At 40.0% G+C, this 27,493-nt stretch overlaps 1 protein-coding gene across 3 annotated transcripts in view; it reads right to left on the reverse strand.

The window, feature by feature from the left end:
• LOC117523091 (signal-induced proliferation-associated 1-like protein 2) overlaps positions 1–27,493 on the reverse strand; it is a 258,904-nt gene that overhangs the window by 58,560 nt on the left and 172,851 nt on the right. For all 3 annotated transcript variants that reach the window (XM_034184507.1, XM_034184509.1, XM_034184508.1), the window contains exon 10: positions 1,806–2,060. In XM_034184507.1, the coding sequence (XP_034040398.1) occupies positions 1,806–2,060 (255 nt within the window). The remainder of the gene's footprint in view (positions 1–1,805; positions 2,061–27,493) is intronic.

Below are 27,493 nucleotides of genomic sequence, written 5' to 3' on the forward strand. Positions count from 1 at the left end.
GTGTTGCGTTTATATTTTTGTTGAGTGTAATACCTGAAAACCAAAAGGACCATGTGACACAACATTAGGTGAAACATATGTGCTAGTTCATGTACTGACCCTGTGCTAACTGTGTGTGTGTGTTCATTTGTGTTTTATTATATTTCAACACAAGAGGGCACAAACGAACAGGAATACTTTGAAATATTTGCTCTGAAACAGTTAGCGACATAATGAGGCACCAGTTAGCACAGCATGTGATATCTACCTTTTGATACAGATTCCAGAATAATGTTCCGAATCAAGGGTGTTTCAAAGGTTTTTGAAACATTTTGAAATGATCTAAATTTGTAGTCACTAATTTGTAGTCGAGACAAAAAGTTTTAATGTCATCCAAAGCCTCATATTTTACCAATTTTATAATGCCAATTTACCTTCCTGTTTTCTTGAATATTCTGTCCCATATTTGTGCAGATAGCAGACATCATGTATTATGTTTCTCTCCACAGTTACCAGCGTATCTTGCTAGCTGACACTGACATTAAGGTGGGCGCTGGTGAGCAGAGTTCACCGATGAGGAGACGATGTGCCCAGTGTTCAGCATTTTGCAGACAAACTGCATTAACGTTCAACAACACTTGTTCATAAATTTCCATAATATACACTATCCACTAACCATCTAGCAGGTGGCAGGCACATACTACATAAAACAAAGTTGCTTTTTGTGCATCAACCAACTTCTGCAGGCAGCCGATGCACTGTCCTCTCCAGTCTTTGTAACGTTTATTGACACACCGACACAAATTTTTCACAGTAAAATATACTCTGCCAGAAATACAGTCCAAATAGAGTTAAATATACTCTATCACAGTGCTGAATCAACTCTATCACAGTGTAAAATCGACTCTATCAGGCTGTGAATGACTCTTATTGGAGTTGAAAAACGTGATTTGACAAGGCAGTAGAGCTGATTTCACTCTATAATAGAGTGTATTTATCTCTATTTGGACTGGGATCAAATGTTATCCCGGCAGAGAATATTTTACTCTGCAAAGGTTACTGTGTATACACTCTTTGGCTGTGTATACAAAAGTCTGCTGCTAAAGTTCAATGAATTAAAACTTTCAATGCAGTGCACCTCCAAAGTGCATGTTTCTTTCCTCCGCAGAAGACAGTCACTATGAACCACAAACACCATAAGGGAGTAGACACATGCAAAATAACACAGCTTCAATCTCAAAATCAGTATAGTATGTTGGCACAGCACCCTTTCTCCATTCTTTGAGAGGAGCACTGCACTCATATTCCTTTGTGCACATTCAAATCAGCATATGGTGAGAGATCTGTGTGTGAAATCCACACTTCTACAGTCACCTTCTTACAGCTGTAAGTGTCTTTAACTTTACCCACCACAGAATTTTTTTTCTAGCCAGTGTTTCGACGTGAGTAGTTTTCATGTTTTAAGTGTTTGCTATTTATATTTATATACAGTATGCATGACTGTAGGAAGCGTTCCAAATGATCTGATAGTGTTTGAACATGATTTTGCAACCAAAGGGTAGTATCTCACTGGGCTGTGACAGTTAGGGAGTAGTTGGAGACAAAAATTAGTGACAAAATATAAAAAGTAGCAATAATTTTTCAGTTGGAATCTCACTGAAATTACAACATAACTGTTAGGATGGCTGTGGGCTGCAGATGTACGTATGTATGTATGTATGTATGTCTGAATGTTGTGTTTTGACATTTGCATGTATTAGTTCCTACCAAAAGTGAATCAAGGTAGTAGAAAGAGAAGAATAAATACTATAGTAGTAATGTGGTACCTGGATCCATCTGGTAATTTCCTATCAAAGGAGGTGCTTCGTGGAATAGCTGCATGGTGCTGCTGCAGGATCTGTTGGCACTGCAAGCGATCAGAACCCTGTGTGGGTGAGCCTCGGGATAAAGCCGCTCCCGCAGTTGTGGGCACCCGATGCCAGGTGGTGTTCCTCCTGAAGGGTGTCTTATACTCACAGGGTGTCCCCTCACTGTCAACCTTATACTCCACCATTGGTATACGGTACAGTTCAGAGCAGCCCCTAAGAAAGGAGGAGGATAAGGATGGGTCCATATTATTAGGATTCTGATCAGAAATAACAATAAAAAAAACATTATCACATAGTAGAAACTGTAACCAGAGCATGTTTGTTGTTTTTTGCTCAAATAACATGAAAAAAGTGAAAAGGACACATTTCTACATATTACTTAACTGACTCAAACAAATGTTTCACTTGAATTCTGGATTCATATCAAGTTCTATTTATGTAACAGCTAAAATCTTAGGGAGCCACTGCAAATGACCCAGAGAAATTAGAGTTAAAAAAGTCATTAAATGAAGAAAGCGACACATTAGTTCATGTTTTCAAGGACAAGGTAAATCCATCCATTGGGAGGAGGCCCCGGGGAAGACCCAGGACACGCTGGAAGGATTACATCTCTCGGCTGGCTTGGGAACGCCTTGGGGTTCCCCGGAGGAGCTGGGGGAGGTGTGTGTGGATCGGGAGGTCTGGGTGGCTTTGCTTGAGCTGCTGCCCCCGTGACCCGACTCCGGATAAAGCGGAAGAAAATGGATGGATGGATGGATGGATGGAAGGTAAATCCAGAAAAGGAGTTAATGTTACGAGTGTTTTTTTAATACAGCAAGAGACCTCAAATAGACCAGACTTAGTGGGGTGACCATCTGCTATGGCTATACTAAAAAAAACAAAAAACAAAACAAAAAAATAAATAAGTGCTATATTCAGAAAAGATCTAACATGCATTTATCCCATATCTCTTCACACTCCCGAATCCTAATGAAGGACACAAATCCTTAAACAATTTAGTTGGCAGCGGATCAAAGACAGAAGTAATGGTTTTAGCGTCATCCACAATTTTTGACAGCATACTCAGTGAGATGGTGTCAAAACTGTCAAATGTTTTGCTGTCAGAATTAGCGCATAACTAAAATACACGGTAAATCGGCCTGACTAGAGTTTGCCGAGATATTCTGGTCCTGATATCCTTCATTTTCTTGTCAAGACAATTTACAAAATATTGGGCTGTGAATGATGAACATTTTTTTGCATATGGCTGCCCCTGAATGAGTTTGGCCACCATGCTAATCAGGAATTTTGGAGTATGCTTGATTTTGTTGATTAGGTCAGAGGAATAAGCTCTTTTTGCAAACAACTCATATAACGTATATGCCTTTGTACCACACAAGTAGAAAACTTCATATTTGGAGCTACACTGTTAACGCAGCAGAGCCTACATTTATGCTTAAGAGTTTGTAACTGAAGTAAGTAAACCAAGGAGATCGCATCTTAGGGTGATGAGACTCTACAATAAGTGGAGCAATAGAGTCCAATCGATTGGTGAGTACTGTATTTGTCAGACTGCTCACTGAGCGACCATGTTCAGACAGGTAATCTGATACTTATTCAGTCATGGTTGAAGAACTAATGTGACAGTAGATGAGATGAAATTATCCGGTGTTACAGACCGAATGGTCTGCCCCTAAAAACTGATCCACCTTTTGCATCTGTGCATGCCTCATTTTGGACCATAGCAGCATGCCTGAGACGGTGTCTCTTTGCCCAAAGCAATCAAATGGATTAATGGGGATTACTAACCATCAGATGATGAAGGTAAAACCTCTTAAATCATTCTAGTCAGTTTTAAGCAGAAACGAGGCAGTTTTAAGCAGAAACAAGGCGAAATTCCGTGATGCTTGAAATGTCCCACACGCAGTGAACGCATCAGTTAGCAGCTCGTTTAGCTACAACACCCTGATAGCTTCCGCCATCTTTTATGATGAAATAATGCTGAATTGATGTAGAAATTATTGTTCTACAAAAGCTTCAGATATCTGTTGCTGAGAGAGATGATGACTGGAGTGCAGTTTTAAGCAGAAACAAGGTTTTAGTCCATGAACCGCGTCATCGGGGGGACCGATTTTTAGGGGGACTGTTTGGTCTGCAACACCGGGCTTGTCAGGCAGGACAATAATGCTTCAAACTCAATGAATGTTTAATGTAAACAACTAACATATGATATGTTGCTATCTGAAACAGCAACACCACCAACCAGGACTTAATCCAAAGCATTACCACTGCAGTGGTTCATCTTGTACAAGTGGATTAAACCTTTTCCAAATACTTTAAACCATTTCCAAATACTAAAAAATGCTTAACAGAGGGAATCTATGAGCAACAATTAAGATGTTATAAGCAAAATCATCAAGTCAAAAACTGAAATCACTAAATTAATCTAAGAAACTGGACTATGGTCCAGGAGGCCTGTGTAAAATGACAAGACAATATGAAACTTAATCATTCTGATTATAAGTTATAATAGCTCTCAACAGCACGTGAGGGGCAGATAATGAGATGTTGAAATGATTTCAATTTAGCATCACCATGATCACTAAGCTACAAACTGTTTCATAGATTAAAAACACTTACTCACTGTTTAGTATCAAGGGTAGAAAATGTCTGTCAGGAGTGTTTGAAAAGTGTTTCAAAATGAAGCCATTTTATCAGTCATGATTTAGCAGCCAGCTACCTAATAATAATGAAGCCTCGACAAAGAGATATACTGGAGTTGGTGGGCAAGACATTCAAGCTAGAAATAGATCATGCGAGTTAAGTGTCTCATTTTTGGTTTATGAAACTTTGTAAGCCGATATGCACATGCCAAGGTAATCAATTGAGATTTATTATGGTATGCTTCAAGCCAGCTGATGTGCAATTTGACCACTTATGTTACAATCCAAGGTGTAAATGGGTACTAGTTTTTTGTAATTAGACCTCTTGACAAATTATGAGTACGCCAGTGGGTACAGGAAACAATCTCAATATTAAAAGTGTCCCCACTGTTCACACATCCCACAATATCAACATAGTAGATTTACCAACTTAATTTCTCCAGTAAACTGCTGGATTCCAAACTGAAATGAAGAGTTAAGCTAGCAGGCTCATTAATCACCTGCCCTGCAGCCTGCTTTAGGTTTTCTACTGTCATACTAGTTGTAAAACTATGTTTCAAGATAAGACAGTAGTAACAGCAGAAGGTTTCCAGCATAAAAAGCTGTTTAAAGCAACACTACCTAAATGTGGTTCAAATCAAGACTTTGATGAGGCCACTGCCAAAGCTTCATTTTATTTCTTTCAAGCCATTCAGAAGCAGACTTGCACGTGTGCTTTGAATGGTTCTTACGTTGTAACCCAACTAAATTTGAGCTTCATATCAGCGTGACGACCTGACATTCTCCTCTGGCATTTTCTCATAGAAAGTTGACTTTATGGTTGTCTTGATTATGATGAGTGACCAAACCCTGAAGTAGTGCAGCAACCTGGCACATCATACTGCCAGCACTATGTTACATAGTTTATATGATGTTATTTTCAAATGCTGTTCATGTTATACCACATATAATATCATCCATATCTTCAAAAAGGTTCCAATTTTTACTAATCAGTCCACTTAACATCATTTATAAAAGGCTGGGGACTAATCACAAAGGTGTTTTAAACAGTTACTTTAAGTCTTTAGGCTTCTCTTGCCATCTCACAGCTCTGTCCCCGACACAATTTTTACATGAGTCTTTGATAAGTATCTGCGTTCTTTCAGATTTTCTTGAATGGGTCATTTATGTGATCTTAATGGAATTCTGTACGTCAGTAATTGCTGTCAAGAGCCGCCAATCCCTCTACTGCATCATTAGTTCTATTTCTACCACAGGAACTCAACCTATAGCCCAGGTCTCACTATGTTTACAGGAATGGCCCTTTCTCAGCCATTTGTGTCTCCACTGCAATGAAGAACACAAGCGGTAAGCTTCAAAGGGCTCAGATGAAGCCCTACCAGAACTACAAAAAGTTGCAGTTCATTGACTGGTAAGTAAAAGTAAGCAAGTTCCCATTCAACTCCATGTTAAAATGTCCAACTTTAAAGCAGAAATAAACATATTTACAGCCTGCTACAAAAAAAAGAGAGAAAAATGTTGGTCTCTATCAACATTTTCCTCCTCCATAACAACTGTATGGGAAGGAGGGTGATTTTTGTTCTAACTTCTTAGTTTAAGACATTTTAAGCCATAACATTCTGTGTAATTTCGGTGTGGTCACTTTGAGTGACAGTGGATAAGCTCAGCAACTCTGTCTCTCGTAGCGTCAGTAACTCATTGTCCGCTCCATGTGGCTGCTCGCTCTTGTTGAGGCTGTGTCTGTTTTATTTTGAACATTTTATTACAAACACCTGTAATAATATGGCTTGTTGTGTGTCGAAACATCGGAACGGTTCATCTAAGACATCCATGCTGCAATAATGGTGTTGAGGGTGTTGTGAAAGTGTAGGTACACGGACCCACAACAGGGGGCGCAATGAACGGACAATGGAAAAAGGTAAGAACAAGTTTTACTGTTGTGAAATTAGCACAACTGATACAATAATTCACAATTTGGAGGTGTAAGCCGAAATCTGCTGGTGTCTTGTGGGCAGGCCCGAAGGTAGGAGACGTCCGTCCTAGTCGAACCGGAACCACCCAGATTTCCTCTGCCACCGAAACCCAGAAGTACTGGAACCGCCAAGTCCCGAATTCCCAGGTGGCCACTGCCTTCGCTCGTCGGATCCGGTACTGCTGGCGGGAAAGAACACAAACACACAGGTTGGGATGCGACCGCACCCAGTAGATGAGAGGGGCAAGCCGCCTCCACCTCTTGTCACAATAAGCAGGAAGGTGAGTACTTATCCGATCACTCGGCTTTCGGTAGTCAGCTGTCCTGAAAGGTTTAACAAGTATTATAGGATTATACTTAAATAAGCTGCAGAGAAGATTACCTTAGGCTCAAGGCGATATCTCGGCACTGAGGTGGAGACGCTGTCCTGCTGATATACCTCCGTCCTGAGTGCAGTCAGCTGTGTCCAGTAATGGGTGACAGCTGTCACCCTGGCAGCCTTCGTCGGCGGCAGCGCCCTCTGGTGCCTGGAGCCCGCACTCCAGGCAGGGCGCCCTCTGGTGGTGGTGGGCCAGCAGTACCTCCTCTTCAGCGGCCCACACAACAGAGGGAAACTCTCCTGGTATTTAATGGTTGCAAGCAGTATAGCACTTTTAGTAGCTATCGGTAGCCTGATCAATTAGGTCCCCTTAATGCATGATTACTGAAAAAATAAGTGGCTCATTACTCTTAATGTAGCCTGTTAGCTTAGCTAGTTTGAACATTAACACTTGGAGAGGGGTGTGTTCAGGCTTTTTCATCACACACTGAGCCACCCAGCTTTCATCCCTTTATGCATGAATGAGTTGACCATTGTGACATAGCCAAAATCAGCGCTGCTGCTGCCAGCATGTCAAGTCAGCAAGGAGCAGACATGGACTTCATATTGGTTATTCTGGGTTTTTATAGAAAATGTATGGATGATGTCATGCAAGGTTTGTCAAGTATATACGAGGGCGGCACAGGAAAAACACCTCCGTGTTGATAACCATTTGTAAAATCCAGGCGGCTTTTGATGGCTTTCAGTGGAGTGAGTATATGAGAAATTGTTTAACAGGCAGGACATGTTCCAACTTGTCCTTAAGGCTTTCAACAGAGGTGTTTTTCCTGTGGCGGAGCGTCGCGGCGGCTGCGTCCCGACGCGCGGACCCGTCCGCACGTCTTTCATTAAAAAAATCTCCTTTAACAGTGGAATATCCGGATAAAATGCTGAAACCGACTTCTTCTGAAACTTCTCTGTTCTCTCACGACGTCCTGGATCAATAGAGCCTGAAATGTGGAGGTTTTCAGCTTGAACAGGCTGACGACGCCGCCTGAGAGCGCTGAGCGACGTCTCGCACCGTGAAAAGTCCTTAAAGCGACAGAATCACCTCAAAATCTCTCATCAGCCGTTAAAATTTTCACTGAAAACCAGCTTAATTTTTCGAACCGTGTCCACTTCGATGTGTCTCACAGGTTTAGAAAAAATTTTGATCAAACAACGCGCCAGTCTCTCAGCAACTTCTCAGACAAAGGAATTCCGACGAGGGGCTGGACGACTCCTCCCACAAGGAGTGCTCACAGGCGAATGACGTCACCGACAGGCGTGGAAAAACTCACGCATGCGCACGAGGGTTCAAGCATGTCTGACGTAAAAACATATGAATGAAATCCATATAGTTTTTGAAAAAAATAAAAAGGACCGTAACTTTATTGACAGCCCTCGTATACACAGTCTATAGAAGAACCACAGTAGTTTGTTACAACCCCAATTCCAATGAAGTTGGGACGTTGTGTAAAATGTAAATATTAACAGAATACAATGATTTTCAAATTCTCTTCAACTTATATTCAATTGAATACAACACAAAGACAAGATATTTAATGTTCAAATTGATAAACTTTATTGATTTGTGCAAATATTTGCTCATTTTGAAATGGATGCCTGCAGCACGTTTCAAAAAAGCTGGGACAGTGGTATGTTTACCACTGTGTTACATCACCTTTCCTTCTAACAACACTCAGTAAGCGTTTGGGAACTGAGGACACTAATTGTTGAAGCTTTGTAGGTAGAATTCTTTCCCATTCTTGCTTGATGTATGACTTCAGTTGTTCAACAGTTCAGGGTCTCCGTTGTTGTATTTTGCGCTTCATAATGCGCCACACATTTTCAATGGGTGACAGGTCTGGACTGCAGGCAGGCCAGTCTAGTACCCGCACTCTTTTACTATGAAGCCACGATGTTGCATCACATGCAGAATGTGACTTGACATTGTCTTGTTGCAGTGTTGTATAGTAACGAAGTAAAAATACTTCACTACTGTACTTAAGTATGTTTCGGGAGACTTTGTACTTTACTTGAGTTTTTTTTTTAATTCAGCTTACTTTCACTTTTACTTCACTACATTTCCGACCTTAATTGCATACTTCTACTCCAATACATTTTCTATGCGCCATGCCATTACTCGTTACAAAAAAAACCCACACACACACACGAAAAAAGTCATGTTTTCACCCAGAGACACTACTGATTACGAGTGACTGCAACGAAGTCAGGCCGAATTGTCCTGAGGCATGTCCGGTAGGCTTTTTTGCACTTGCGCACTTGTTTGTCAGGAAATTGATAATTTCTCTACATTGATTACCAGTGGTGGGCACACTTCCGATAATCCGATAACAGATAATTATCTAAGACAATGTTTTCATTATCGGATTATCTTTTTAGATAAATTTAAAAACCATCATCGGAGTAATTATCTTCCGATGAATTACCATCCGATAACTTTTAGACCGATAACGTACTAAACTAAGCTGAACAGTGAAAAACATTTTTAAAACTGTTAAAACTGTTGAGACCTACCTGTTAAAAATGTCCTAATAGGTATGTTGTTCTACTGTCTGCAAACAGAAACCACTTTATCCTCTGTAAGCAAAGGAATACTGGTGACAAAAAAAAAATGTCATTTCCTTTAACACCATACTAATAATGGATTTTTTTTTTTAAACGACGTAGTGTGGATGAAGTTTTTTCCCCAAACTGAAAAGGTAAGATATTCGGTTTTACAAATACCCGACAACGTGTGTACATGGCCTTATGTCTGTGAAAGGCACTATATAAATAAATGTACTTACTTACTAATATTGAGTGCACGTTTTACAACATCATAAAAGTTTTAAAACATGCAATTGCGATAACACTTCCAGGGCTCCGTAAAAATGCCTGTTTTTACAAATAAAAATGGAATATTTTACAAAAGCACATTTATCTTTAAACCAACACACGACACACGTTACATTAACATGTTGGTTTACATAATGGATTACTGAACCAATCACTGTTTAGCACTTTTACCCAGAATGCTTTGCGGTCTGTGTTTGTTACAAAACCTCAGAATTAGTGCCTTATTCAACATTAAAAGATATATGTTATATTTTAACTTTGTACAAATGACAGAATTGACATTAATGGAGTTATTCTATCAGTATTTTCAAAAAACCATAAGTTAGTATGACTTTATTTTTCAAGACCTCCGCCTGACCGGAGTGTTGAAATTGATAGGGAGCTGGCCTTATGGCTCAGTGTGCCTCTGTGGTGGGAGCGCTGTTGTAAACAAGAGCTTCCAGCAGGGGCAGAATGTTGAAAGAAAAATGATTATGATTAGTAAAGAGTTGATTTCGTGGGTGCTCTCAGGATTTATCTGTGCTGCTTCCTGCAGGAGGCAGCATGGTCAAACATTCTTGCTTATTCTTTAGGTCTTTTACCGCTTTTGATGCTTTCAAAAGCGATCGTGTTAAAAATCAATTTCAGCTCTTTAGTAACTGCAAATGTCCCATAGACAACACTGGAATTTATCGGTCATCGGTTATCTGTAACTTCCGATACATTTTTGGGTGGTTTATCGGTTTATCTTTATCAAAGATAACTTTTCAGTTATCTTATCTGTTATCGAAGTTAATTTTTTGGTTATCTGTGCCCACCACTGTTGATTACAGACCTGCAGCGGATCTGTAATCAAATTTTCTGCAGCGCAGCTTTGCTTTGAACCTTGAACCAATCGAAGCAGTGATATGGATCAAAGAAGTGCTTCGAGCTACGATTCGTGGATTCACTGTTTATTTCGCTTTATCCTAAAATTTCCCCACTAAAACCCTGAAGAGCATATGTCTGTGAGTAATATTTAATATTATTATGTTAAACCAACCTGTTATGGTCTTCTGAAACAGTTGATAGATGTATTTTATAACTTAAAAACGGGACTGATGCTAACGCGTTAGCATGTCTATGGCATTTTCAATGTTAAAGTTAGCATTAAGCTGTTCGCATCAGCACGTTTGTGTTGATTTGTTTTCTGTATAATTAATGGCTCAGCGTTCGTTGTTGTAAAAGAGTTAAATTGTAATTTTTTAATTTTTTTTATTCATATTGCTATTCATAATAGCAACAACAATAATAGTCTACATAATAGACAATAATAGTCAATAATAATAGACTAATAATGTTACAATACAATTTTAGAGAAAGAGACGAAAAAACCTAATGAAACAAAACACAACAGAAAAGATAAAACCATGTAACAATAAAAATAAATAAATACATATAGAAATAAATAAATGTTGCTTGTGAACACCAAGTGAGTAGCCTACTCTCGTTTAGGTTTTGAAACCTTGTTTCTGAAGTGTTTTTGTGTGATGTGCCGAATTTTCAGTATTTTGACTAATACTACCAGTTATTTACAAGCCTAGATAAACTTTGTAATATAAAAAAAAAAAAAATCAGTCCATTTTTGATTATTAACATTTACTTGTACTTTTACATTCAATACATGAGTACATTTAGTTGTCATACTTAAGTACAATAAATACTAGATACTTTAAGACTTTTACTTGAGTAGCATTTCAATCGGTGACTTGAACTTCTACCAAAGTCATTTTTTTAATGGGTATCTGTACTTTTACTTAAGTGTGATTTTCCGGTACTTTATATAACACTGTCTTGTTGAAATAAGCAGGGACGTCCCTGAAAAAGACATTGCTTGGATGGCAGCATGTGTTGCTCCACAACCTGGATGTACCTTTCAGCATTGATGGTGCCATCACAGATGTGTAAGTTGCCCATGTCATGGGCACTAACACACCCCCATACCATCACAGATGCTGGCTTTTGAACTTAGCACTAGTAACAATCTGGATGGTCTTTATCCTCTTTTGTCCGGAGGACACAACGTCCATGATTTCCAAAAGCAATTTGAAATGTGGACTCATCAGACCACAGCACAGTTTTCCACTTTGTGTCTGCCCATTTCAAATGAGCTCGGGCCCAGAGAAGGCGGCAGCGTTTCTCGATGTTGTTGATGTATGGCTTTCACTTTGCATGGTAGAGTTTTAACTTGCACTTGTAGATGGAGTGATGAACTGTGGTAACTGACAACGGATTTCTGAAGTGTTCCTGAGTAAGAACCTTTACACAATGTCGGTTTTTAATGCATTGCCACCTGAGGGATTGAAGGTCACGGGCATTCAGTGTTGGTTTTCAGCCTTGCCACTTACATGTAGAAAGTTCTCCAGATTCTCTGAATCTTCTGATTATATTATGGACTGTAGATGATGGAATCCCTTGCAACCCGAACATTGAGAAACCTTGTTCTTAAACTGTTGGACTATTTTTTCACACAGGTGTTCACAAAGTGGTGATCCTCACCCCATCTTTGCTTGTGAACAGCTGAGCCTTTTGGGGATGCTCCTTTTATACTCAAGCATGGCACGCACCTGTTTCCAATTAACCTGTTCACCTGTGGAATGTTCCAAACAGGTGTTCTTTGAGCATTCATCAACTTTCCCAGTCTTTTGATGCCACTGTCCCAGCTTTTTTGAAACATGTTGCAGGCATCCATTTCAAAATGAGCAAATATTTGCACAAACAAAAGTGTATCAGTCTGAACGTTAAATATCTTGTCTTTGTGGTATATTCAATTGAATATAGGTTGACGAGGATTTGTAAATCATTGTATTCTGTTTTTAATTTACATTTCACACAATGTCCCAACTTCACTGGAATTGGGGTTGTAGCTTTCACAAGCACTTAATGCTAGTGAAAGCTAGCAAACAAACAAACCTTAACCCTAATATTAGATGCAAGGTAAGATTAAAAAAATAGTTTGCTTGCTAGCTATCATTAGCATTCAATGTTGAGAAGGCAAATGCAGAAATTTTATATACATACATACACACACACACACACACACACACACACATATATATATATATATATTTACTTGGCTTCCCACTGGATTGCACAAACAGTATTTGTTCTTCCGTATTTGTTATTGTGGTGGCTGTAATCCTGGTTCTACTGCTCTCTTTTATCTTGGCAGTGCTTCGGGATCAGTTATCTTTTCTCTCCATTCTGCTCATCTCTTAAACCCACTGTCCACATGCATCCTGTTAGGTTGTGGTTGACTTCGCGATAGAAAACACAGTCAACACAAACAGCAAATTCACGGGATAATCACCAACCCTGCCACAATCCATCTGCAAGCATACATGGTCATTCTGCAGCAGGTTGCCCACCATCTGAAATGTCAGGATCATTGGGATAAATTAGGAACAAAATTTTGGACGGTTAAAAATTTCGACACCGACAGAAATCACTGGGAACCCAACCGGGTCACCGCAAGCTCGTGGCAACTTAGCCAGCCATCTGCAATGTCCTGGGAACCCTGCTGCAAGCTGGCGCCATTAGATTTGTAGCAAATTCCAATGCAGATCTGTACCCAATCTGTTATCCTAAAGCTCAGAGTGGCAGCGCAGCAAGCAGGTGGCAACATATTCCATGATGTGAATAGGTGTCACCAGTGGCAAGATCACTGCCAGCTTTGGCTCTACCCCTTTTTTGCAGCTTCGGGTGCTTCCTGATTTCTATCTGGAGCCCACCTGGAAACTGATGAGAACATGTGGACACAATTCTTAACTTTCACTTTAACAAATAGTACTTGTCTTCTGTGTGTAAGTTTGACCAATCAGCACTGAGTGCCACATAACCCACAACAGAGACTTGCCTGTCCCTGGAAAAGGCACCAAAAGAATCTTTTTTTAGGGGTGACACATGCAAAGATATCAGACCCTTGAACATGGCCTGCAGTTTCTTGCGGTGGAAACAGTCCCAGTGTGGTACCCATGAATCCCAAAGTCTTAGAACTGTTTGGAAACCATTTCACAATATCCCACATTGTCAGAAAGATTCTAAGTAACATATATAGGACTGGAGTGATTAGGCCTGGGTGTGTTTACTAAAACGCCCAACAGTTAAACTTAGTTACGTGGTTGCAGAGGTGGAAATCCCCAGCTTTAGTGAGTAAAGTTCCTACGATGTATTGTTTGTACCTGTTGACCTGAAACAGGTGATTTCCCTGATTAGCTCATCTAGCTGCCTTAAGAGTTGAACTCAATACAATCAGCTGGTTTAGTGGGTGGGTGGAACAAATATGTGGTTGGAGTTTTACTCACAGAAGACGGGGTTTTCCACCTCCGCTTGGCTGACTGAGAAGCTAATGAGATCATTAGCTTCTGACACGACGTTAGCATTGGACAACTGTGTACCTCCAAAAAAATACATTAAAAATGTATCTTGTGTTTATTATGGATGTTTAATTAAAACTGATAATGAATATTTGAGACAAATGAGGTGGAAAAGCACAGTAATTGAATGTAACTTAGCAGCATCGATGTGAAACTTGTATTAGATCTGTATTAGATCTAAAAGCTCATCAGGGTCATGCAGTCAAATGGTCTTAACATCTAGAGTTTCTTACAACCCTGATCAAGTACATACTAACCAACCTGCATTTACAAACATTTTTTAGCTTTTCTGATAAAATTACCCACAAGCAGAGAAATGTCGAGTGTGCGAGCATGCACTGGTGCTTCGCTCTGTGACACCATGGAAGCACTTTGGGTCCTGGATGACAACCACCCAAGCACATAACCGATCCATCCCCACATCTCTAAAACAGCATGTACCGGTCATAGCCAAGTGAAGCATCAATTCTACCAATAAAGGTCAACTATAATTTTTTAAAACACTGCATTTTATCAGCCATTTTAAATAAAAAAATAGTGGTGGGTTTCAATCACCTGTGATTTTTAACAGAATGGAAACATGGTAGACACTGCCAGCTTTATCAAATCATACAATTACCACAATGAGAAGTACAGCTGGAGTTACTATAAAAAGTGTACACTGTATCACGATATGTACAGCAAATGTATATGCAAATTTTCAATATAACATGTACACAGAACACAGCAAATATTACTGCCAAATGACAACTTTAGAATACATCTTATAATTTAAACATGGACATGTCACAGCATCAAATTCAAAAATTCAGAGTGTCTGTCATAAATTCTTTACCTGATCCCCAAATTCAGGAGAAGGGCAGTGATAATGTTTGTGCTCCTCTGACAAAACCAAAACACACTAATACTGTCTTGGACAGGGCATGTCTAGGTACAAGTGTGTAAGTGAGCTGGAACTCTGGATGTTGACAATAAGATCGGAAAATAGAGAGAGCTGCCTGATGTGATAGAGAGGAGAAAGGTTGACATATTGCTTGCAAGAGACCAAGTGGAAGGAGAATACAGCCAGGAGGATCAGAGGTGGGTTCAAATTCTTCTATCATCGTGAGGATGGGAGCAGAAAAGGCATATGAGTAATCGTGAAGAAAGACTCTGTTGAGAGTGTGTTGGACGTGAAGTGAATGTCTGACAGAGTGATGAGTGTGAAGTTGAACATTGAAGAGGTGATGATGAATGTCATCCGCAGATATGCCCTGCAAGTGGAGTGTGAGTTGGAGGACCACAACTACTGGAGTGAGAAGGGAATGCACACTAATGAGGTGCCGCTTTGCAGCCTTTTTAGCTTTTCTGATAAAGTTGTCTGTCACAACTTTATCATGGTGCTCTACATGCCCAGTACTTCACATCACTTCTAATGGCAATGCATTAGCTGTTACATGTATGAACCAGAATTACACTGTATGATAGTACCTGAATATGGTGCAATATGACAGAAATTAAAGCCAATGCATGGGGGAAGAGCGGTGTACTCCCACAGTACAATGCTCTGGTGAACCCCTATTGGGAATAAATGGAAGAAAATCAGGATTTGTTTACAAAATAGACAAGCATGTAGAAAAAAAGAAGTGACCACAAACACCATGGCATACACCTTCACACACTGATGCCTTACAGGATCATTGCAAATAGATGTAATTTTCTCTTTTTCCCCCATTTTAAAAATGCAATGTGCCACTTAATCAGAATTACTGATCAGAGCTCTACACACAAGATGTTTCTCCTCTCCATTTCTATCCCGATTACCATTTCTATTCATATAAAAATCTTTTAGATGGATGAGGTCTATGATGTGTTTTTCCATAAATAATTCAGTTGGGTAAAAGGTTGGTGTGTATGTCTGGGTAGGTAGGCAAGGATTAAATGGCATGAATGCTCTGCTAACTCTCCAAAAGCATAATTACACTGCCCCCCTTCCACAGTCCATTCTCCAGAAATCAATGGGGGGGTGTAAGCTATACATATTTTCCTGTGGTCACACATGTATACATGGTGGGGCATGAGATGGTTGTGCTGGTTGATTGCAAAGGCTGTGGCAGAAGGGGGTGAATAATCCCTCTCAGAGAAAAACCCTTGAATCAAACTGGTCCACAGGTGGCTGGACTCTTTATTGCCAACCTCCTACTAGAGCTGTGGGTCTAACTACAAGACCATCTCTTGTTTTCGTCCTCCTCCATCTCACTGCAGTCCCAGTCAAGATCACCACACTCTTAAAGCAACTGTACCACAGCACCAAGAGTTGTGTGCGTATGAATGGTAGACACTCAGACTGGTTCCCCATCAACAGTGGCGTAAGGCAGGGCTATGTCACTGTTCCAGAACCATCTAATGACAATAGTCTGTGAGCAGGTTCTTGGCATGTCACTTGGTAACCACATCCTAATGGTGTGGTTACATAAGTGATATGTAAATATTGACAGGCACACCATCGAGCACCCGAATATTTACATGCACCACCTGCCAAACAATAGGGTTCTGTCGGCAGTGGAACTGCAAACCAAGCCAGACTTAACCATTTCGACACGTACCATGCTGTGCAGTACCGACCTGAACCGCTTGGTGGAAACAGGGCTGTCAGCATACACTGACTAAATCGCTATGGTGTAACAGCTGCATAAATTATTAGACATACATTTGCATATGCCAGCGTTTTAATACGTTCGGCATACGCTGGTTAAATTGTCAAGGTGTGACAGGGGTGTAATATAGTGAGTGATATATGGCTTTGGTGGAGGTATGCACTCTTCAAAGTGCTTTTGTAAATGCTCATGTTGAATCCTTGAGACTGTTGGTGAATTAGGTTCATAACACAGCAGGAAACACACTCATTTACTTTGACTAACTGTGTGTACGTGGTCATTCCAAGTTGCCACATGCAATTATTCTCTCAACAGGTAATCCCAGCTTGCAGCGTGTCAACATTAATGGTCTTTAGCTGTGCTTTTTGCCCCAACATGACAAAAAAAACAACAAAGAACATTTCTTTAATGATCTCAACATTGCAGTGCAGCAGTTTACATGCTTAACTGCAAACATAAATAGCCATCATGCTGGACTGAGATGAGAGGAATGTGCTCCATGCTTGTAATGCATAGGGCAGTCCGTCTGCCAGTGTGTAAATCATGGCGTAACAGCAGGAAATGTGTGTTTGGTCAACTGCTAAACCTAAGCTCATGGATGGTGGTGCAAAGTCATAGAAATCGAGCTGGTAAAGTCATCCAACCAAACCCAGGTGTCTGACCTATCATAGTAAAGCAATTTGACAAAGTAATTTATCTGACATGATACTGCAGAAAGTACAAGTCATAATTAGGGTGCAAACCTCATCCTAAGCTCAAAACAACACATCTTTAAATGATAAAAATAAATGATATATATATATATCTATATATATATATCAAGGAATTTTTTTTGGAAGAATGCATGTGCAGCACGATGGATTAGTGGTTAGCACTGTTGCCTCACAGCAAGAACGTCATTGGATCGATTCCCACTTACGGCCTCTCTGTGTGGAGTTTGCTTTCCCCGTGTTTGCGTGGGTTCCCACTGGCTGTTCCAGCTTCCTCCCACATCCAAAGACATGCAGGTTAGGTGAATTGGAAAATTGTCTGCAGGTGTGTGTGCGGGTGTGAATGTGTTTGTTTGTCTATATGTGGCCCTGTGACAGACTGGCGTCCTGTCCAGGGTGTATTCTATCTCACGCCCTATGACTGCTGGTACAGGCTCCAGCTCCCCATGACCCTTATCTGGAGTAAGCACGTATGGAAAATGGATGGATGAAGAATGGGCATGGGTGATCTTGAACATGAAGGAACCTTTTATTTTTAAAGCAATGCACTAACTGCTTGGCCACCATGCTGTATCTGCAGCCAACATTTATTTCAGTATAGGGCATATCTTTTCATAAAATCTGATGAAAAATCTGATATATTATCCACTACTTTGTAATACATATATGCATTCCTAACTCTTTATTCACATCCACAGAATGTACATGTAATGTTATCAATTCTAGACCAGACCCAATTGTTTCATCAAGGTTCATTATTGGTGGTGGTGGTGGTGGTGTGTGTGTGTGTGTGTGTGTGGCAGGAGGGGATTATGTTCTGAGTGATCCTGCCAACAATTCAATAACATAACCTTCTTGGTGAACTTAAAATGATTACTCAAAAAAATAGAGCTGAGGTGAGTGTCCTGTCAAAATGAAGGTGAAAATGCAGCTCCCTCAGCGTTTTCCTCTTAATGAGTTACAATAGATCAAAGTGACCACAGGACCTTAGACCTCAGAAGTGTCAGAGAGCTGTCACTATGCACTCATGCTAAGCCATTCTCATAGTCAGATTGCATGTCAAAGCAAGGACCCAGGGAGGTCACGACCTCCTCCAGCCCTGCAGACCACTGTCAAAATATTCATTAAGTGAAGTGTAATGAGAAGTGCAGAGGTTCGCGAAAAATGAAAGAAAAATCTATGATTGCTTTCCTTATTGATCTGAAAAGAATGACGCCTCTGAAGAATGGGATTAAGCAGAGCAATGTGTGATGCAGGTTCACTTTGGTTTAGCAGCACTCGCTTTCAGAGTGTTGGCATAGAAAGCAAGAAAGCCGGCTTAACTTCATTCTGGAAGAAAATCCATGATGACAATTCTGATGACACTTTAAAGGTAAGGTCACCATCAGCCATCTGAATGTCACAGGCAATTCTCATTATCAGCAGATGGCTGGTGCAGGTTGAACACACTTATATTCAGGTTACTCACCCTGTCAAGCCAACACAAGTGTTTTGATCACAAAGAACAAAACACAAGTACTGTGTATCATATTTCTAATAGGGCATTGCATTTGTTTAAATACTGGGCATAGTGAATTAAGTGACTATATGTTGTTACTGGGTTTCTGCTATTAAGCTTGTCGTAAGAAAACATTTTCTTTCTGATCATTTTTTCCCCTTACATCTCCAAACAAAACAGAAGATGAATTAACAGTCTACTCTCTTTCATAAAGCTGATCATTTCCCATCTTCTTCCTCTTTAGTTTGTTCCCGGTCTTACATGTTGAACTTGTTTAAAGCGTTTCATGGTGATGACAGACAAGACTCTGGTATTGCACTGGGCTAAAACCACATCCTGACACCAGTGTAAATAAATAAATATAGGACCACTAGATATAGTTAATATGAAAGCCATGTCTCCTTCAGCATTAGACAGAGTGGGGTAAAACGCTTTAAGTCAAACATCTTTTGAAGGATTAGGAGTTTGTACTGTACCAGTCAACCTGTTTGGATGCAGCAAATTGAAGGCACGGTTGATTTTGACATAAAGCCTTGTTTAAATGACTGCAATGTGTTTCCTACCACATGCTAATTATTTAAGCCAACACCTAAACATTATTTTCTTTCCAGAACAGAAAAAAATAAGAAAAGTAGAAAAAGTAGAAAAGTAAATATTCCAAAAGAAATATTGTATGCTTCTCCAGCATTTAAATATACTTATGAAAATATATATTTTTTTTTTTATCGTCACAACAGCAGTGTGAAGTCAGTGCACATTGCATGAAGGTCATGAGACTCTTGTCCGTTGTTGTTGGACTAAGCCCCACCTCTGTGGGCAGTGACAGGGGCCGCAGAGCCCCTGCTGAATTCCTTTCCTTTGAGATAACAGTGGAGAAACTGGAGCACTTATTGTTGAATGCACCACTTCAATAACTCAAAAAGACAGCAATGAAAACAGCTGAGGATCCTACGGATTCTTCATGTGACCTCTAAACTCTTGTTTTGTTGGAACCTTGGGAGAAAACTTCACAAGGCCAGAGATACAGCCTTGTGGGTTTCCATGAGACTGTGCTGAAAATTTCTATTTGAAGACGTGCAAATATCAGTGGAACTCAAAAGCAAAGGCCACAAAAGTCATCTGCTGTAAAACTTATTAATCTGCCTGATGCAGCTGTCAACAAACCCCATTTGTAGGTCAAGATCCATTTATTATGCATCATACTAAGCATTATGGTCATGCATACACTCCTTGTCAGAATTATTGGTACCCATGACTTTTAAAATGTACGTGACACCAAAAAAATGTGCACAAATAATCACTAAAAATGATGAAATGTTGATATTTAAAAAAAATCCTGAACAATAAAAGTTGATAAGTGCACGGATGAAGGATAAACAACAGCTGTCTGAAGCCTGCACTCTATTTCAGCCCTCAGCCATAGCTGTATTGTTGTTATGCCATCACCAGAATGGGACCTGCTGATTCAAGCCCAAATCAAATGCAAACATAGAGGAGATCGAGCTGTTTTCTGATGATTTTTTTCTAGTGTGGAGTTTTGTCCAGTCTGAACGTGTGTCTTGAATAAGCTGAATAAGCCTTATGATTCTGAGCCTTTTTTAGACCACAATGAGGCAGACTAAACCTTGGAGGAAAACCTTCAGTCTGACAACAGTGACGATACTGGTAGAGTTCAGAACACAGAATGGTGATTATAAACTTTTTTCCAAGCTCTTTGGTCATAATCGTCTGCTAAAATTTTTTTTTTTAAAGTTTGTTTTACTATCCTTGACATCAGAAAAAAGTGATGAGGAAGTGTGGATTTTTTATTTTTTTTTTTTTCTTAGAAAAAGGTACATATACATTTCAAATCTGAAAAATGACACGAGGGACTGAAAATATCAGCTATATTTTTTTAAATAAATCTTGTTTCCTTCTTGAATACAGTTAGTGTACTGTACGTTAGTAGCATGATAAACATGCTATTATTAAATATCAAAACAATTCACCTGTCTGTTTTAGTGAGGTCATCTGCAGTCTGATGAAAAATTATTCACCTTTACAAAACGACTTCTGAAAATAATTTAATTCCTTATGTCCTGGTTGAAGAAAAGTCCAATTGTCACAAGTTTGGTGCCAGGTTACAGCGCCGGCTGTAATAGGTTAATTGCAGCTGACGGATCGAGTCTCTGCTGTTAACAAGCCACTTTGCGCTATAATTTGAAACACTCGCAGTCCCTCATCTGCTCATAACATCTCAGTCTGCACACGACAAAATTATCCCATGAGCCATGAAACAAAATAAAAAAAAAAATGTGAAAATACTCAGTTTTACTTCCGTGTCGAGTGGAGAAGCCGCAGACACCGTGCATGTCGGCGAGCTCTTGATTGGCTGAGCACACCTGATGGAGTTAATTGCCTGGAGGTGGAACAGGGAGAGTTAGAAAACATGCAGGACAGGGACCCTCCAGGAACAGCGTTGGGCACAGCTGTGTTACAGCCTTATTCCAAAATTTATGAAATTAATTTTTTCCTCAAAATTGTACGCAGAATACCCCATAATGACAATGTGAAAAAAGGTTAGAGATTTTTGCAAATGTATATAAACACAAAAACTAAGAAATCACATGTACATAAGTATTCGCAGCCTTTGCCATGAAGCTCAAAAACTGAGCTCAGGTGCATCCTGTTTCCACTGATCATCCTTGAGATGTTCCTACAGCTTAATTGGAGTCCACCTGGGGTAAATTCAGTTGATTGGGCATGATTTGGAAAGACACACACCTGTCTACATATAAGGTCCCACAGTTGGCAGTGCATGTAAGAGCACAAACCAAGCATGAAGTCAAAGGAATTGTCTGTAGAACTACAAGACAGGAGTGTCTTGAGACACAAACCTGGGGAAAGGTACAGAAACATTTCTGCTGCTTTGAAGGTCCCAATGAGCACAGTGACCTCCATCATCCATATATGGGAGAAGTTCAAGACTCTGGCGTGAATACAAGGTGTCAGGTTTGGAGGAAACCAGACACCATCCCCACACTGAAGCATGGTGGTGGCAGCATCATGCTGTGGGGATGTTTTTTTCAGCGAGAGGAACTGGGAGACGAGTCAGGATTGAAGGAAAGATGAATGCAGCAATGAATACAGACATCCTGGATGAAAACGTGCTCCAGAGCACTCTTGACCTCTGACTGGGGCAACAGTTCATCTATCAGCAGTACAATGACCCTAAGCACACAGCCAAGATATCAAAGGAGTGGCTTCAGGACAAATCTGTGAATGTCCTTGAATGGCCCAGCCAGAGCCCAGACCTGAATCTGATTGACAATCTCTGGAGAGATCTGAAAATGGCTGTGCACCGACACTCCCCATCCAACCTGATGGAGCTTGAGAGTTGCTGCAAATAGGAATGAGCAAAACCGTCCAAAGATAGGCGTGCCAAGCTTGTGGTTTTACAATCAAGAAGACTGCCAAAGGTCCATCAACACAGTATTGAGCAAAGGGTGTGAATACTGATGTACATGTGATTTTTTTTAGCTTTTTATTTTTAATAAATTTGTAAAAATAAAATAAAAAAGCAAACAACACTTTTTGTATGTTGTCACTATGGGGTGCTGTGAGTAGAATTTTGAGAGGAAAAAAATAATAATTTCATCCATTTCAGAATAAGGCTGTAAGATAACAAAATGTGGAAAAAGTGAAGCACTGTGAATACTTTCCAGATGCACTGTATGGTGATGACCATAAGCTTAAAATACACACAATAAGAGATGCACACATTCTCCATTCTCTCTCTCTCTCTCTCTCTCTCTCTCTCTCTCTCTCTCTCTATATATATATATATATATAGATATATATATACACAAACACAGCAGGTAAAACAATAAGTAATGAACACATCACTATTGTTCTCAGTAAATATTTATTTAAACATGCTATTAACATCAAATTTTCACCAGAAGTCAGTAACAACCCAAGTAATCCAACCAAACCATAGATGTCCATAAATTAAGTTCTGTATAATAATGTGAAATGATAAAGGGAAAAACACCTGAAGAAAAGAGGTGCAAAAAGACAGGGAAACCCAAGACACCAGCTGAAATCTGTCAGTAATTAGAAAGCAGTCCTGCCCCTTGCCACTGCAAATTAATATCAGCTTGTTCAGGAAGCTTGAGGAGATGAGAGCGCCGAGGAGCTCAGCTGCAGCCAGACTGTAAAATGAGCAGGTGTGCGCTCTGATTTCTCTTCTAGTTTATATTTCTTTTTATGCAGCACTGCAGGTCTGCAGTCTGATTTCTCTTCTAGTTTATATTTCTTCCTGTGACCTCAGAGCTATAGCCGGCGTTCGCGCACATGTGTGCATGAACAGTCTGTGGATGTGGAAATGCCCTGTCTCCGGCAATCAGTCTGTGAGCAGGACTTATGAATTTTATTTAACATAATCATGAGAGTACCTGAGGAGGTGAGCTGAGGAGCTGCAGCCAGGCTACAATGAGCATTTTTTTTCTTTTAATTGTTCACATGTGCTCTTTGAGTGGGATAGTTTTCTGCATTGTGTACACGGTATAAAAAAACAATGGAGCACAGCAGGCATCATAAATTGCCATTGGGTAACGTTATATTGTATGGGTGTGGCATCCAGTCATGTTAAGTACCGTTAAGTTGCCTCAATTTGCAAGAAAACTACTTCCTTTCTGTGTCCTGCACTCAATGCAGAAAAAATTAAACATGTTTAATTTTTGGCGTCCGTTTCACGTCGCCCTTTGCGTCCCTCACGGTATTGTGGTGTTAGGCTGCATCAACTTGGCACTAGGTTGCATCAACGTGGCGTTGCATCAACTGGGCATCGTCATGACGCAACTTGAAGCAGGCCAGGTGTGAAAGGGGCTCAAGGCAACAGCGCTAACCACAAAGCCACCGTGCTGCCCCAAAACACATGCATTTTAATAAAAAATGTTATTCACTGAACCTTTACCAAATCAAAAATGTATATACCCTGAAAATAAATTGTCTGCTCTTTCACAGGAGATGTGAGTCATGAGGCACAAGCCCGGATTCAGCACCGTAGCAGTTAAAAACACATGATTTTGATTGCATTCACTGAAGTCACCCTCTTGTAAATAAAGTCAGTGTCCCTTTCTTGTGTCTGAATACTGTGGAAAGCTGGGATATCCTAAATAAATATATTTAGTGTTGTTCTTATTAACATTCTTAAGGTGACAATCTACAAATGTACGTTCCTGCAAGGGACGGTGTCAATAAGAATGTGAAGGGAACAGCTGTAGACTTCTGTGGCTACAGTTTGATGAACTGCTGTAGAATGAGAATCATTTGTACGCTTAATATGTAGGTGGCTGTCCACGGTCCTGACCACAGACAGTGGCGATGAGGACTGTCACTTCCTGTGCAGTTGTGCACAGCACAAATGGGCAGAGAACTTTCTACTTACATTTTTATTACTTCAAAAACATGATAAATGTCACTTTTAACCCTATAATGCCTGACCTATGAAATGGATGTATCAAACATGATAGTGTCAGTGGTGGGCACAGATAACCAAAAAATGAACTGAAAAGTTATCTTTGATAAAGATAAAACGATAAACCACCCAAAAATGTATCGGAAGTTACAGATAACAGATAAATTTCAGTATTGTCTCTGGTACATTTGCAACTACTAATAAACTGAATTTGAGTTTTAACACCACGATCACTTCTGGTAACAGCAAAAGCGACAACAAACCCAAACAATGAGTCCACACTTCTGTCTTTAAACATCTTGCCCCCTGCTGGAAGCTCTTGTTTACCACATGGCTTCCAGCACAGCGACAACCTGAGAGCAGTCACAAAGCACAGCTCTCTACCAATCACAACGCTCATCTCAGGCGGAGGTCTTGGAAAATAAAGCCATGCTGACTTATGGTTTTAATTTATAAATAACATTCATATCGATAGAATAATAATAATTAATGTCAATTCTGTCATTTGTACAAAGTTAAAATATAACATATATCTTTTAATGTTGAAAAATGCACTAATTCTGAGGTTTTGTAACAGACAGATCGCAAAGGATTCTGGGTAAAATGTGCCTCTGCTAAACACTGATTGGTTCAGTCATTCATTATGTAAACCAACACGTTAATGTGACGTTGTGTCGTGTGTTGGTGTTTACAGATAAATGTGCTTTTGTAAAATATTCCATTTTTTTATTTGTAAAAACAGGCATTTTTACGGAGCCCTGGAAGTGTCATCACAAAATGTTTTGCATGTGGAGAGAATGTGCGCACGTTTTATGATACTGTAAAATGTGCACTCAATATTGTCTTGACACATAAATGTTGGTTGTTCGCCCTACTGACGTTTCAAATCCCCCAAAACCTCGGAGAGGTCGCAGCGCTGCGAGATCTCAGTAACATTGAGATCTACACTGAAACACTGATCACGCTGCACACAGACAACACAATTAACATCGCAACATAAAACTATTTTTATATTGTGCCTAAAACTCTTGTGAATATATTCTCTGGGTTTATAGACATTGTTATTGTGTTTATTTTATGTAAACATGCGAGAATCACAGGCTGTCTCTCTGTTATTTTCAATGGGAGCTGCTGTGAGCTACAATCGCTTCCTGTTCATGTCGTTCTGGGGGAAAGTGAAGTTTGCTCTTTAACGTCTTGATTATTGTTCTTTGCAACACTGTTTGTCCTCTTTGTTCGAGACTAATATATAATATGTCTGAAATTCGGTTTGCGTTTATTAAATTCCACGCAGATTAAATGTAACAGACATGGATTATTTGTTATAATTGTTTTAGCAAGTTTTCAGGGTATCATGCAGTCTCTTATTAACGTGACAAAAGCATAAAAAAAAATTTTGTAGTATAATATTAATTTACAACTGTCATCGTGTTGATTCTCTATATGTTGTTGTCAACTGCGACTCTCTGGCACACAAGGGATTATGGGATACGTCAATGGGGGAATGAACACTACTGGCCTTAAAAACTTGCCAAAACAAAATTCCAGATAATCCGTGTCTGCTACATTTAAGATGCATGGAATTTAATAAACGCAGACACAATAACAACGTATATAAACCCAGAGAATATATTCACGAGAGTTTTAGGCACTAGAGTTTAATGCTGTTGTCCGTAGAGCCTGATCAGCGTGTCTGAAATACATTTCTCATGTCGTGAACGTACTGAGATTACCCTATACCCATAATGCACTGCTGGGCACAGCATATATCCAAACTAAAACCTTAAAAATTAGTGCATTACTTTAAAACTAAAACATATATCTGATATTTCCCGCTTTACAAAACTTCAGACATGACATTAATTTAAATAACTTGTCTGAAATTAGTTTGGTTAAAAGTTGAACCATAAGTTAAAAATTGTATGCCTCTGGACGACTTGGGTGATATTGTTGTGTGGGCCGCTGAAGAGGAGGTACTGCTGGCCCACCATCACCAGAGGGCGCCCTGCCTGGAGTGCGGGCTCCAGGCACCAGAGGGCGCCGCCGCCTCACGGGAGCAGCCTCGGTGACAGCTGTCACCCATCACCTGAGACAGCTGACGGCAATCATCAGTGGGGTATATCAGCAGGACGGCATCTCCACCTCATTGCCGAGATATCGTTTCTACCAGAGAGGTAACATATCAAAGCCTACTGAGTACACAGTTTTGACTGAGCTAGTTATTGGTTTACTGTTCCAACGAGAGGTGGAGGTACCTTTCCTGCCGTTCGGAGTTCTGGGTGCAAACGCGCCCCCATCTAACTGTTCTTTTTCCCTCGCCAGCAGTACCAGGTCCGACACGCGGAGGCAGTGGCCACCTGGGAGTTCGGGACTTGGCGGCTCCAGTATTCCCGGGGTCCTGTGGCGGAGGAAGCCGTGTGGTTCCGGTCTTACCTTGGAGAGGCGTCTCCGATCTTCGAGCCTGCCCACACGACACCTTTGTGTATTGACTTTTGTCCATTTCTGTAATTGGTTGTATTCGTTGTGCACATTCACAACAGTAAAGCGTTGTTATTTTGACTTACTCCATTGTCCGTTCATTTGCGCCCCCTGTTGTGGGTCCGTGTTCCTACACTTTCCCAACAGATATTGCCCGCGTATCAGTATGGGGTTAAGAGAAATGAGGTTTTTTTTTTTTTTGGGACCAGTTTTTCTTTGTCTACAAAGGATGGAGCGGTTTCTTTTTAAAGCAGCTCTTTTCTGTTTTGCAGAGGGTAGAACTACACATCAGCTATGAGACATTTAACAGGTAGGTGCTCAAATGATTTTAAGTTTTATATATATTTGTAGCTGTTCAACTTTATTTACCACGTTATCGGTCTAAAAATTATGGAACAAAAATTTATCGCAAGATAATTAGTCCAATAATGTTTTTAAAAGTTATCTAAAAAGATAATCCGATAATGAAAACATTATCTTCAATAATTATCGGTTATCGGATTATCAGAACTGTGCCCACCACTGGATAGTGTTAGATAATATCTGTGCTAATTCCTTATTTTATGTTAGTGATCAAGTATTTGCTTTTGTAATTTACTTACATAAAACAATTCAACATAAAATTTAATAAATAATTAAAAATGAATTAAAAAAAA

This window comes from Thalassophryne amazonica, chromosome 13 (genome assembly GCF_902500255.1).
Source record: "Thalassophryne amazonica chromosome 13, fThaAma1.1, whole genome shotgun sequence".
In the NCBI taxonomy this organism is placed as follows: Eukaryota; Metazoa; Chordata; class Actinopteri; order Batrachoidiformes; family Batrachoididae; genus Thalassophryne; species Thalassophryne amazonica.